Source organism: Mytilus galloprovincialis, chromosome 8 (genome assembly GCF_965363235.1).
Source record: "Mytilus galloprovincialis chromosome 8, xbMytGall1.hap1.1, whole genome shotgun sequence".
Classification (NCBI taxonomy): Eukaryota; Metazoa; Mollusca; class Bivalvia; order Mytilida; family Mytilidae; genus Mytilus; species Mytilus galloprovincialis.
In genome coordinates, this window is record NC_134845.1 from 68,395,945 (window position 1) to 68,409,284 (window position 13,340).

General features: G+C 33.4%; 1 protein-coding gene across 1 annotated transcript; it reads right to left on the minus strand.

The window, feature by feature from the left end:
• Positions 1-10,339: 10,339 nt before the first annotated feature.
• LOC143043764 (uncharacterized) lies at positions 10,340-12,798 on the minus strand. Its single transcript, XM_076215943.1, has 2 exons — positions 11,354-12,798; positions 10,340-10,382 (listed from the first exon to the last, which is right to left on the minus strand). Exons 1-2 carry the CDS (start codon positions 12,796-12,798, stop codon positions 10,340-10,342), a joined length of 1,488 nt encoding a protein of 495 aa, XP_076072058.1.
• Positions 12,799-13,340: the final 542 nt, after the last annotated feature.

Consider the following 13,340-nt stretch of genomic DNA (forward strand, 5'->3'; position numbering starts at 1 on the left):
TATGGAATGATGCGACCCGTCAGCCACTAATTGAAGAAAACTTTATACACAGTTTGAAAGCTTATTGATAGAGGAACAAAATGGTAAAAAACAATATGTACCTCAAACACCATTAGAGGGGTTACGAAGGCAAAATACGCGTGAAGATAAAGAAATGGTCAATTTTGAATAAGAAATAGATCTTTGAAATATGGAACGGACTGCTGTGATCCTCTAGCCCCTTGTTACAGATTTATCTTTTACCTCATTCGACCCGTAACCCCTCTAATGGTGATTGCAGCTCAATCGGCATGTTATATCGTTATATCAGGGGATGCAGAATAGCAAAGGTCCAGGGAAAAAAAGACAACGTAGAGAATTTTATTTATATATAGACATGTATATATATGTTCTGATTAAAGTCATCCATACTTTAGACTAAGAATTTCTGTTAGAAATAGTTAGGGAAAACCACAAGTCTATCCTCCGAAATCAAATAAATAAATTCAAACATTTCAAAGAGTGTTTTGATTTTTTTTTTCTGATGTTAATTTGTAGTTTTTAGATAACACCAAAATGACGAATTCTTAAATTCTGGATATAGTGTCACAGTCATTTTTTTTTTACTTCATTATTCACTTTTCAACTTGAATACTGAAATATAAACTTTTTTTATTATTCATTATTCTTTACTTAACGTTGAATAGTGAATAATGAACTTATATTATTATTCATGAATAATTGACATACTGCAGTACGGTGATTATTTCAGTGTTCTCACTGTTGATATGTTTTTGAAAATGTGTTGGTAATGTTGCAAGCACGATTTCTGACAAACTGTTGATTGGTCATCTTACAATATAATACGTTTACCTTCATTTCTAGCATCACAATATTTAATTATGTACTGAAATTTCAAGTTCTCTTCAGTTATTACAGTAAAGTTTGCAAAGGTGTAGTCCTAATAAAAATACAATACAAATAGGAAACACAACAAGCATTACGAAATGATAAATATGTATGTAATTGAATTTTTGCTTCAAAGACCCTGTTGAAAGTTTGAGACCAAATAAAACCTGAACATTCAGCAACTTGTGAATTTTCTCCAACTGATATTTATCAAGTTCGCACTCAGCCGCAAAAAAGCCTCTTAGATCAAAAAGAACTTTGCCATAATCATATATCGCAATAAGATTCGTAATCGGGTCGATATTTACATAAAGATTCTTCATTATCATTTCCTGTCCAAACGTGCATTGTGGGAACAGATTATGCAAGTCTTGGTTTCCATAAAAGAAATGTGGTAGCAGTTTGCACCTGATGCTCAGTTTGGGAAAGTAAACATAGTATCCGAGCTCTTGTCGTACTCCAGAAATAGCAATGTTTCCCGTATTTGTTTGGTCAACTTTTAAAATGGACATCAAATGAAGACAAACCGTCTTAAGATGATAAGATTCAAAAACTTTATGTAAACGTTCAAGTTTATATTTCCGACCGTGTATCCAAGATTTTACAACACGACAGGCCGTCATCAAATAAAGTTGACTTGGATGTAGTTCCTTTTGGCCAAATATAAATCCTTCATACCCGCTAGAACATGTTTGCCAAATATACTGGTTTTCTGATGGATTCGGGGAGTTCCTCCATTTTATAACGGCATAAACCGAGAGATTCGAACCATCTAGTAATATTTCATCTTCATACAAAACCATAGCCGGGACTATATCTATGTGTAATATTTGCATGGGAGTGTTCGGCATCCTACCAGCCTGTGGACCAAAAATGCTGAAGATCTCGTTAACATCCATCACTGTCTCTGTGTCTAAGGTAAGGTCTATACAAACAGTAGGTGGTAGATGATCATTTACTAAATGCATTGCTTTATTTATGATGATCTTAAAAACTCTCTCTTGTAAATTCTGCGAATTTATGTAGTATTTACCATCATTTCCCGTCTCGAATATTTGCAAATAGTCTATCCATAGATACATTGAGATATAAGAACATTAAATGTTCAGCATTCTTTACTTCAAGCTTTAAAAGATCGACATCACGACTATTACGTAGTCTTACTTCTGATATTATCATTTGATCTATGTCAAAAAGTAATTTGCAGTCGAATTCTAGGGAATTTTCTATCTTGAGACCTTCTTGTGCGCTTCCTTGCTTAACGTATCCAAGTATCTTTAATTCTTCGAAATTTGTATTTGCGTACGTTTTAACCCCTTGTTCTATTGTTTTTAATAGTTCATCTATAGCTTGACAATGCTTATCCCATTCGTCAGCGTTGATGTTTATATGTTTTAATACTTCAAGTCTGAGAATGCTTCTTTGAGTTCGGATTTCGTTTTCACCAAATTCAAGAACTGGTCTTTTTCATCTGTTCCATTCCAAATTTGTTTGATTTGTTGCCATACTTGTTACATGAGATCACAAAGCGTGCCTACTCCTCGAGTTGAGTTGAGTTAATAGATTGAACATCTACCTAAGGGAATATAAAAAAATGGTTGTGAAAAGGTCTCAAATGTGGTTTATTTAGTGCAAAAAAACCTATTCAAATGAATCTGTTTAATTCTTATACTCTAGTGTAAATTTGAGGCAATGCTTATCCCATTTATCAGCGTTAATGTTCATATGTTTAAATACTGTAAGTCTGAGAATGTTTTTTTTAAGTTCGATTTCGTTTTCTCCAAATTCAAAAACGGGTCTTTTCCATCTGTTCCACACCAAGTTTGTTTGGTATGCCGCCATCTTTGTTATATGAGATCACAAAGTCTGTCACCTCCTCGAATTGAGTTGAATTAATAGTTTGAAGATTTTTGTAAAAACATCTACCTAAGGAAGTATAGAAAATGGTTATGAAAAGGTTTCAAATGTAGTTCATTTAGTGCAAAAAAAAATATTCAAATTGAATCTGTTTAATTCTTATGATCTAGTGTAAATTTGAGGCGATTATACTCTAAATCCCAAAAATGCAAGTGTTCAGTATACAAAAGATGAAAAATTTGTAAGATCGAAAGCTTAATCATTTTGTTATGTTGGATTTCCTGCATTAAGCTTTGAGCACTAGTCATTGAAAATAAATTGTCCGAATGCGCATATTGTGAATTGAATTAGAATTGGTATCATGTCATGATATATAGCACAAAATAGTATATTTACTAATTAGTTTTTAAAAATGATTGATTGATTGATTTATTTATTGTGAATTTAGGTCAGGTCAAAACAAAAAAAGATGATAAGCCGATTCGATCTGTTTTTAAAATCAGACAAAGCTTGTTCAATATATTTAACTAAAATTAAAAACAAATATACTTCTTTACAAATTGAATTAAACACTAAGACTACTTGATAATAATAATCTGAAAAAAATTAACCATGACATTTCCTTTAATACATATATAAACGTCATTAAAACTTGAAAACATCATCCAGTAACATTTGTACTATAGCAGGGGTTATGACCTCCTACGTGCATTGATAAAATACTTTACATTAGATTCATAATAAATCTTTATAAATTTTTTGTAGATTTCGTGGCTTATTTTAAGATTTAATATAATTGTAAAGAAGAACGCCGTTAAATGTTAATGTAACGATTTTGATGTGAAACGTTTTACTTAACTACACAATAATGAAACATAAAATAAATACAACAACCAGAGATTATTACCTCTGCGTCTGCAATCTCAATCTTCAAAACTTTTTGACTACGCAACGCAGTTTCGTTACATATTTGTTCCAAGGAATAGATTACCTTAGATGTATTTGGCACAATTTTTGAACTGGTTTGTCTTTATAATTATTTTGATCTGAGCGTCACTGATGAGTCTGATGTAGACGAAGCGGCGTCTGGCGTATTGAATTATAATTCTGGTATTTCATGATGAGTAAAGGCAACAGTAGTATACCGCTGTTCAAACTCATAAATCTATGGACAAAAAACAAAATCGGGGTAACAAACTAAAACTGAGGGAAACGCATTAAATATAAGAGGAGAACAACGACACGACACTACAATGTAACACACACAGAAACGGACCAAGCATCAGACAAAATCCCACGAGAATAACAAATATAACATCAAAACCAAATACAAGAATTTGGGATAGACAAGTACCGTGACACGTCTTATCGCAATGTGAAAAAAATAAGAGAAAACAAACGACGCAACGTTAAAATGTAACACACACAGAAACTAACTATAATATAACAATGGCCATATTCCTGACTTGGTACAGGACATTTTTAAAGGAAAAAATGGTGGGTTGAACCTGGTTTTGTGGCATGCCAAACCTCCCTCTTTTATAGCCATGTGAAATATAACATTAAAATGACAACTCAACACCACAGGACTACAATATAAATAAATTGGAGAACACAATTGACAAAGAAACACACGAACAACAGCCAACAAAAGGCAACAAGTTCAAAATTTTAATACGCCAGAAGTATGAGCAAAAAACTAATTTAATGCATAAAAGCTAAATGCACGATTGAATGTCAAATTAGAGAACACACAAATAGATGCATATCAAATTAAAAAAAAAACGTTGCACAAAATTTACACTTAAACACCCCATAAATATTTTGCTATGACACAAGCGGCTTGTTTTCGGCGCCAAGGACAGCCAAGTTGCAGGGGAAATCATGAATTGTAAACAAATAAGCTACATAAGGTGAGATTTTGACACAAACTGCAGAGCATTTATCTTATCTATACTATTAAACGAGAAGACCTGATTTTGTGTGTCGCTTCTCTTCCTCCCACAATTTCTTATGACTATTCAGTTTGGGTTATTTTGGGAGAAAAACGAAAATTTAGGCGTCCGAATATTGCTTCCGTCATCAAACCGACTTTCATGTCACACATGACTTCCGGTTTTAACATTGAGAACCAATCGTATGATAGATAACAAAACTGAAAAATAAACAAGCCATTCAGATCGTTGTCCATATCGCGGTTTTTATATCGTATGAACCACTACTATTATACTTCGGTTTTAACTTACACATATTAATGTTCATAAGTTCTCGGACGGAGAAAGGACAATTATTTTTGCGTTTTTCTGCATGTATACTATGATTAATATACTATTATAATATATAGAGACTCTCTATACAATAAAGCTTTGAGTTTCTGTCATCAAACCGACTTTTAAGTCAGACATGACTACCGGTTTTAACATTAATAACCAATCGTATGATAGATAAATACCTCGGTTTTAACTTGCACACAATTTTCATAAGTACTCGGACGGAGACAAGACAATTGTTTTCACGTTTATCTGCATCATACCCATGTATACTATGATTAATATACTACTATTATATATAGAGATTCTCTTTATAATATATCAGTGATCACCAGGGAGAAGAAACTTTATAGAATCAATAGTTAATAGAAAATTAAATTCACTTTAATATTTATAATAAAGATACGTAAATCTATGTTCAAAGTATACAAAAACGCGAAAATACTGGGATATAACAGAAAACAAAATAATAACGGACTTTAAAAAAAAAAGAGAGGGCTTAGAAATATTATCCTGTCTCCATGTAACTTTTGATATCATTTCTTAAATTCTCCAGACATAATTTTTTTTACAAAAATTCAGCCACAAATAGTTAACATACTTTCAACCAAGCTTTTATAAAAATGTCCGAAATTTCGCTTTTAAATGTAAGTCAAGCAAGACTTCCGGTTTTAAACTTGCACATAAATTTTATAAGAGTACTCAAGGACAGGACAATAATTATTGCGTTAATAGAGACTCTCCAAATAATATATAGCAGTGATCGTCCAGGAGAAGAAATTCATAGTTAATATACACTTCATTTATAGTATACAAAAACGCGAAAATCAATGGAATTTAACAGAAAAAAATAACGGACATTGGAAACAAGGGAGAGGACTTAAACTGTTTCCAAGTACCTATGAATTTTGATACTTTTTCTGAAATTCTCCAGATATGAAATCTTTTACTGAAATTCTGCAGACACAACATCTCACAAGCTTTAATGCCCGCGATTTCGCGGGTCTGTTCTAGTAGGAATGATTTAAGAAAGCACACAAGACTGTCATTGAAAATGTCGCAGTCTACAACTCAATATTGTAACGATTAAAATGCATCTATTTTTATTTCGAGGGTCAGGGTCACTATTTGGGATTCCCTCTATTGTATATTTGTAAACATTGCGGACGATAAGTATCCTTTTGATTAAATATGTCATGTGAATTTCGGAATGAAAAGACTGTTTTAAAAGCATTATAACAGTAATTTGAAAACATTTTAAACATCTATTACCTTCTGGTCCCTCAATCAAAGTTTCCTGACCACCGGGAACTCCACGGAAAGAGGTAGTGTCCTTCATACAATTGATTATGTTTTCCTCTGCCTGGGAAGGCTGGGTAGGAGGAGGACCACCACTAGTTTGTGATCTTTCCCTCTGCACCGTTGTGAATTTCCTTGGCCCCACGGGTCAGGTTTCTCCAACGGTTCGTTACCTCTGTCTCTGTCCTGAGACACACCCCAAGGCATTTACTTTACTTGTTATTTCTTGCCACATTTTTTGCTTTTTAGCATTAGTTACCTCTGGGGAATGCTTCCCCTGGAGTAATTCAAGGTGGGTTTTAGCAAGCTCACTAATCAAATTACTCTCAATTGCAGTGAAGTTGAGTTTTCTTTTCCTTGTAGTTTTTGCAGACACATTTGCAGCCATGTTGATTAATACAGGAAGTTTAATTTTTCAAAGAATTTTTGGAATTTTATTTTTGTAATCACATCGTTAAATTTGAACACTGCGTTAACTAACATTGTCGTTAACATTTTTTTAACAACAATATTAAACGCATTGATTAGTTAGCGATTGCGTTAAGATTTAACGACTCGTTGACTTAATCATCGTTAAATTTAACGATACTTTTGAACAACTGGGCCCTGGTTTTATCATGACCAGTTACATATCAGTTTGATTTTCTGTTTCGATCTCATGATTTTGTGCAGAGTTATGGCCCTTGGATACCCGCAAATAATTCATATCCGGTTCATCATGCTTGAAGATATTGATTTGGTATTTATTAAATACTGTACACCATCATAAATTGTTCGCACTTTCTTCCAGTACAATGAATGTTTAACCCATAAAGTGGGAGATATTATGGACATAGTTGTGCAAATCGTGATACAAGCATGAAATTTGGTATATGGGTGGACTAAATGATAATTAAAAACATTCAGCTGCTGGCCATAAAAAAAATCATTTTTTTCAAGATGGCCACCGCTCATTTTGCAAATGGCGTCATATCCAATTGGTTACATTTCGTAAATCTTTTTGAAATCTGTGTAATAGGTATAATCCAATGTTAGCTATGATAAAAGATAAATGAAATTTCCTAAAGTACGAAGAAACAATACCTACATGAAGAACAAAAGTGACTTCCGGTCCCACAATGGCGGCAAAACGTGGAAAATGTCATTTTTTTCATTTCTTTCAACTTAACAAGATATATCACCGACTTTGTTAAGTTCAAATGCATATATAGTTTGTTGAGAAAGACGGATTGTTTATCTTATAATTATCTGAGAGTTGCCAATACACAAACCTGTACACGGAAAGCCAGAACGGTAGCATTTACAGTTACCAACACAGCTGAACTTCTGGAGGTTTGGTCTTCCAACAGACTATTGGAATCCCAATGGGTACCCAGGGGCGTAGCTAGAACGAAACGATGTGGAAGCAACTACCGCCGAGCGGAGCGAGGCGAAAAAATTTTGGGACCCTATTATGCAGAATTTTTTTTTTTCGGTTTTCGGTTATAGAACGGTTAAAAGAGGAGCTATATGTAGATAAAAATTTATGAATGTAAAACTATTAATAAATCTTCTGAATATAGTAATACATAAACAACACATATTTGTGATACAGAATTTACTCAAAATTGTCCAAAGTCTGCACTTCGGGTCTGGGTAGAAACAAACTTCTCTATTACTTTGTCAACATTCACACTGAAATCCCGATGAATATGCAGTAATGCTATGTAACTTTCGTTGTTCATTGTTGATCGTACATTTGTTTTCAATTACATACGTAGTACCGTGACTGATAGATCTCAGGGCATGGTAGCACTCGCGAGATGTTATAAACCAGCGTACGTGTTCGGCATCGAGCGACCTCCCAATTGAATTCTTCAAAATTACATGCTAGGTCAGTTTCGTATGTTTCAATATTGAGATTTGTTCGTTTGTGATATTTCCTACAACACGATGAAGCAGATACAGCACAAAGAAGCGATTTTCTGATAACTTGACGCGACTCCACTCTCCAGTTGCCTTATCATATGGTCTATGAACGCAAAAAATAATGAGACTTTCCAATACTGTTTTGGCGTGGTTGCAGGGTGATTGGCTCCGGTAGTCTGTCAACCACATCGCCTCGGCATATTTTCAAGGATATCGAAGAGATCTGATAATTCTAATGCCGATTGGTACATCTCATTCCAAACTGATGAACTGTACACTGTAAAATGTGCTCCAAAACTACATATCTTAGACTGAGTATTACAAATTCAAAAGTAAAAATCTTGTAAAAGATACAAGTTACCTTCCGATTTTGTCATAATCTCCCAAATTTTTTTTATTTTGAAACCAAATGTCGTTATTTAATGATATTTCATCAATTAAAAAAAGTGACAACATAGGTGTTTCCTTTAACATTCAAATTGACAATCTATAAATTTTTATTTTGCCATTTCTTTTTTTGCATGCCGAATCAATGTGTACGCAACTTCGGAGCTACGATCTTTTTCTGAATGAACAGCTTCATCAACACTTGTAACTATGTTGTCAAACTAATATCCGGGATAGACGGAAAAGACACCAACAGTCTCCGATCCGATTGACCAAATCATCTCTCTCTCTTCTGATTTTTTTTTTTTTTTTTTTTTTTGTGTGAAAACGACGTGGATGCACGTGCTGTCGTGCCTCCGGGTAGCTACGCCCCTGGTACCAATTGTGCTCCTTTACTTGCAGATTTGTTTTTGTATTCCTATGAAATAGAATGTATCCAAGGGCTTGTACAGAAAGGAGAAAATAAATTAGCCCAGTCTTTTAATTTCACCTTTCGGTATATTGATGATGTACTGTCTCTTAATAATAATAGATTCAGTGATCACTTACATTTAATATATCCAAGTGAACTTGAAATTAAAGATACTACCGACACAGATAAATCTGCTGTATACTTAGACCTTTTTCGCGAAATGAATACTGATGGTAGGTTAAATACCAAGATTTATGACAAACGCGATGATTTTTAATTTTCCTATAGTCAACTTTCCATTTCTGTGTAGCAACATCCCAGCGGCACAAGCATATGGCGTATATGTGTCTCAATTGATACGTTACTCTAGAGCTAGTTCAAAGTACGTTGATTTTGTTGAACCAAGAATACTGCATTCTCAAAAGTTGCTAAGACAGGGCTATGAATCAATAAAATTAAGGTCATCACTCAAGAAATTTTACAGTCGCCATCATGAGCTGATTGGCCATTATGACAAAAGTGTGTCAGAAATCATATCTGATATCTTCTTCAGTCATAGTTACCTTCCATCATTACCGGACTGAACAAAGAAATAACACGACGGGTGCCGTATACGGTGCAGGAAATGCTTACCTCTCCGGAGCACCTGATTTCACTCCCGGTTTTTAGTGGAGTTCGTGTTGTTTCTTATTTATTATTTATAACTGTTGATATCGATGTAAATGTCTTTTGGTTTTACGCTTCTTTGTTTACTTCTTGGTTTTGATTGTTATTGTCTTATTGACTTATACTTCGCATTTGACATAAATTGTCATCTCAGTACCAGAATCTATGACAAACGAGACGATTTTAATTTTGAAATTATAAATTTTCCCCACTTTAGCAGCAATAAACCAACTTCTCTTGCATATGGGATATACATTTCCAAATTCATTCGGTATTCCAGAGCTTGCAGCTGCTCTTAAGAACTTCTGAAACATCACCAGTGTCTGAGCAGAAAATTGAAGAACCAGGGTTATGACAAAAAGCGTCTCGTCCTTTTTCTAAAAAAAATCATTGGAAGATACCTTGTTGATAAATACTTAGTAGCAACCTCACAAATAAGACAAGATTAGCTTGAAGTATACACTCTAGGAATTGACGTTGTTTGTCATCTTAATCACGTGTTATAGTGGGGTTTTTTTTTGTGGGTTCTTGTACATTTTCAACCTTTACTGATTATTCTTTTGTTTGGTTATATTTACTTTTGGCGGGGCTCGGTACTTAAACATCCCGCCATTGTGTTATTGTGTTATGGCCAATTTTGTATTCTTGTTTTTCATTGTTGCTCATGATCATGTACTTTGTCTATAGAGTGTATACTAGTTGTTAAAATAGTTAATTATTTTTTTTTATAGTGATTAAGATTATATTACAATATTGACTGCTTTACCTCAATCTTTTAACATTTTTACCTATTATGTCTGTTTCATGTGTTTGGTTTGCTCACATATTTTTGTCAATATTATGGAACTGTATGCGACTGTCATACAAGTGAGATGTTTAGCTAGCTATTAAACATACTTAATCAGTAGTTTTCTACACAATGAAATATATGTACCTAGTGAGAACATTGACTGTTGTTTTTCTTCGCTTGGTGTATTTGAGCTTTTAATTTAGTCATTTCATTTTAGGACTTTCCGTTTTGAATTTCCTTGGAGTTTGGTTATTTAGTTATTTTACTTTTCTTTTTATATGGATTATTCATTATTACCCCGTGTTAACTTGAAAAAATAAGAGATTTTTTTATTGATATGTACTGTTCCATTTAACATATTTTGTTCATTACTTGGTATTTTTGTTTTTCAGCTGTTGATTTGATTTGTAAAATATCAGTTTTTCGCGATCCAGCACATACTGAAAGCCTTAACTCTTTTGATATCAATTATAAATAGTGTACATCACACAAGTCTTACTAGACATAAGTTAGAAGAATGAAATTCTTTTTTCAAATCCAAAGAATCTGATAAACAAATCAATGAAAAACAAACGTGGCACCTGCTGGCGGCTATATTCTGTTTAACGAGATAAATAATCAAATAAAGATGTATTACATGTGAGCAAATGTTGATGATGTCATTGTTTATTACTATATTAAGATTTAAAAATAGGTCCCTGATGACAAACTTTTGATAGTTTGAATTACAATATAACACATATATTTGCATTCCGATCATCACAAATTTATTCCTGTATTGTAGTTTCTTACATAAGCATAAATATTTTATTACATGCACAACAAAGGATATAGACTACTTCGATTCCAATGAATATAAGCATTACAAAGATATACAACTGATTGTAATTGAATTTTTCCTTTAAGAACATTGTTGAACATTTGAAACCAAAAAAGACGTGAACATTCAGCAACTTGTGAATTTTCTTCAACATATCTTTATCAAGTTCGCATTCAGTCGCAAAAGAGCCTCTTAGATCATGGACAACTTTGCCATATTCATTTATCGCAATATACATCGCACAAGAATGTATATTTGCATATAGATTCTTCATTATCCGTTCCTGTCCAAACGTGCATTGTGGGAACAGCTTATGCAGGTTTGGGTTGCCGTAAAAGAAATGTGGTAACCAATTGTACCTGATGCACAAGTTTAGAAAGTATATAAAATATCCCAGCGCTTGTCGCACTCCATGAATAGTTGTGTTTCCCGTATTTGTTTGGTCAACTTTAAGCATGCACATTAAATGAAGACAAGCCGTCTTTAGATGATACGATTCAAGAACACTACGTAAACTTTTAAGTTCATATTTCCGACCGTGTATCCAAGACTTAACAATACGACAAGCTGTCATCATATAAAGTTGACTCGAATCTAATTGTTCCTGTCCAAAGATAAATCCTTCATATCCGCTAGAGCATTTTCGCCAAATATACTGGTTTTCTGATGGAGTCGGGGAGTTCTTCCATTTCATAACGGCATAAACCGAACATTTCATATCATTTCCTTCTGATGATATTTCATCATCATACAAAACCAGAGCCGGGACTATATCTATGTGTAATTCTTGCATGGGAGTGCTCGGAATCCTAGCAGCCTGTAGGTCAAAACTGCTAAAGGTTTCATAAACGTCCTCCATTACTGTCTCTTTGTCTAAGGTAAGGTCAATACCAACAGTAGGTGGTTTTGTTGACTGCTGCATAGTGTATTCTTGTCTTCCGATGGCTTCCAGATGGTCATTTATTAAATGCCTTGTTTTATTTATAATGATTTTAAAGACTCTCTCTTGTAAATGTTTTGTATTTATGTAGTATTTACCATCTTTTCCCGTCTCGAATATTTCCAAATCGTATATCCATTGATATCTGAAGATTAAATTTTCAGCATTCCTTACTTCAAGCTTCAAAAGATCGACATCGCGACTATTACGTAGTCTTACTTCTGATGTTATCATTTGATTTATGTCAAAAAGTAATTTGCAGTCGAATTCTAGTGCATTTTCTATTTTGAGACCTTCTTGTGCGCTTCCTTGCTTAACGTATCCAAGTATTTTTAATCCTTCGAAATTTTCATTTGCAAACTTTCTAACCCCTTGTTCTATTGTATTTAATATTTCATCTATAGCTTGGCAATGATTATCCCATTTATCAGCGTTAATGTTCATATGTTTTAATACTGTAAGTCTGAGAATGCTTTTTTTAAGTTCGATTTCGTTTTCTCCAAATTCAAAAACGGGTCTTTTCCATCTGTTCCACTCCAAGTTTGTTTGGTATGCCGCCATCTTTGTTATATGAGATTACAAAGTGTGTCTCCTCCTCGAATTGAGTTGAATTAATACATTGAAGATTTTTGTAAAAACATCTATAGAAGTATAGAAAATGGTTATGAAAATGTCTCAAATGTAGTTCATTTAGTGCAAAAAAACTATTTAAATTGAATCTGTTTAATTCTTATGATCTAGTGTAAATTTGAGGCGATTATACTCTAAATCCCAAAAATGCAAGTGTTCAGTATACAAAAGATGAAAATTTGGTAAGATCGAAAGCTTAATCCTTTTGTTATGTTTGATTTCCTGCATTCAGCTTTGAGCACAAGTCATTGAAAATAAATTGTCCGAATGCGCAAATTGTGAATTGAATTAGAATTGGTATCATGTCATGATGTATAGCACAAAATAGTATATTTACTAATTAGTTTTTAAAAATGATTGATTGATTGATTGATTGATTGATTGATTTGTTGTGAACTTAGGTCAGGGCAAAACAAAAAAAGATGATAAATCGATTCGATCAAAACTAATACAAATAAAATCAGACAAAGCTT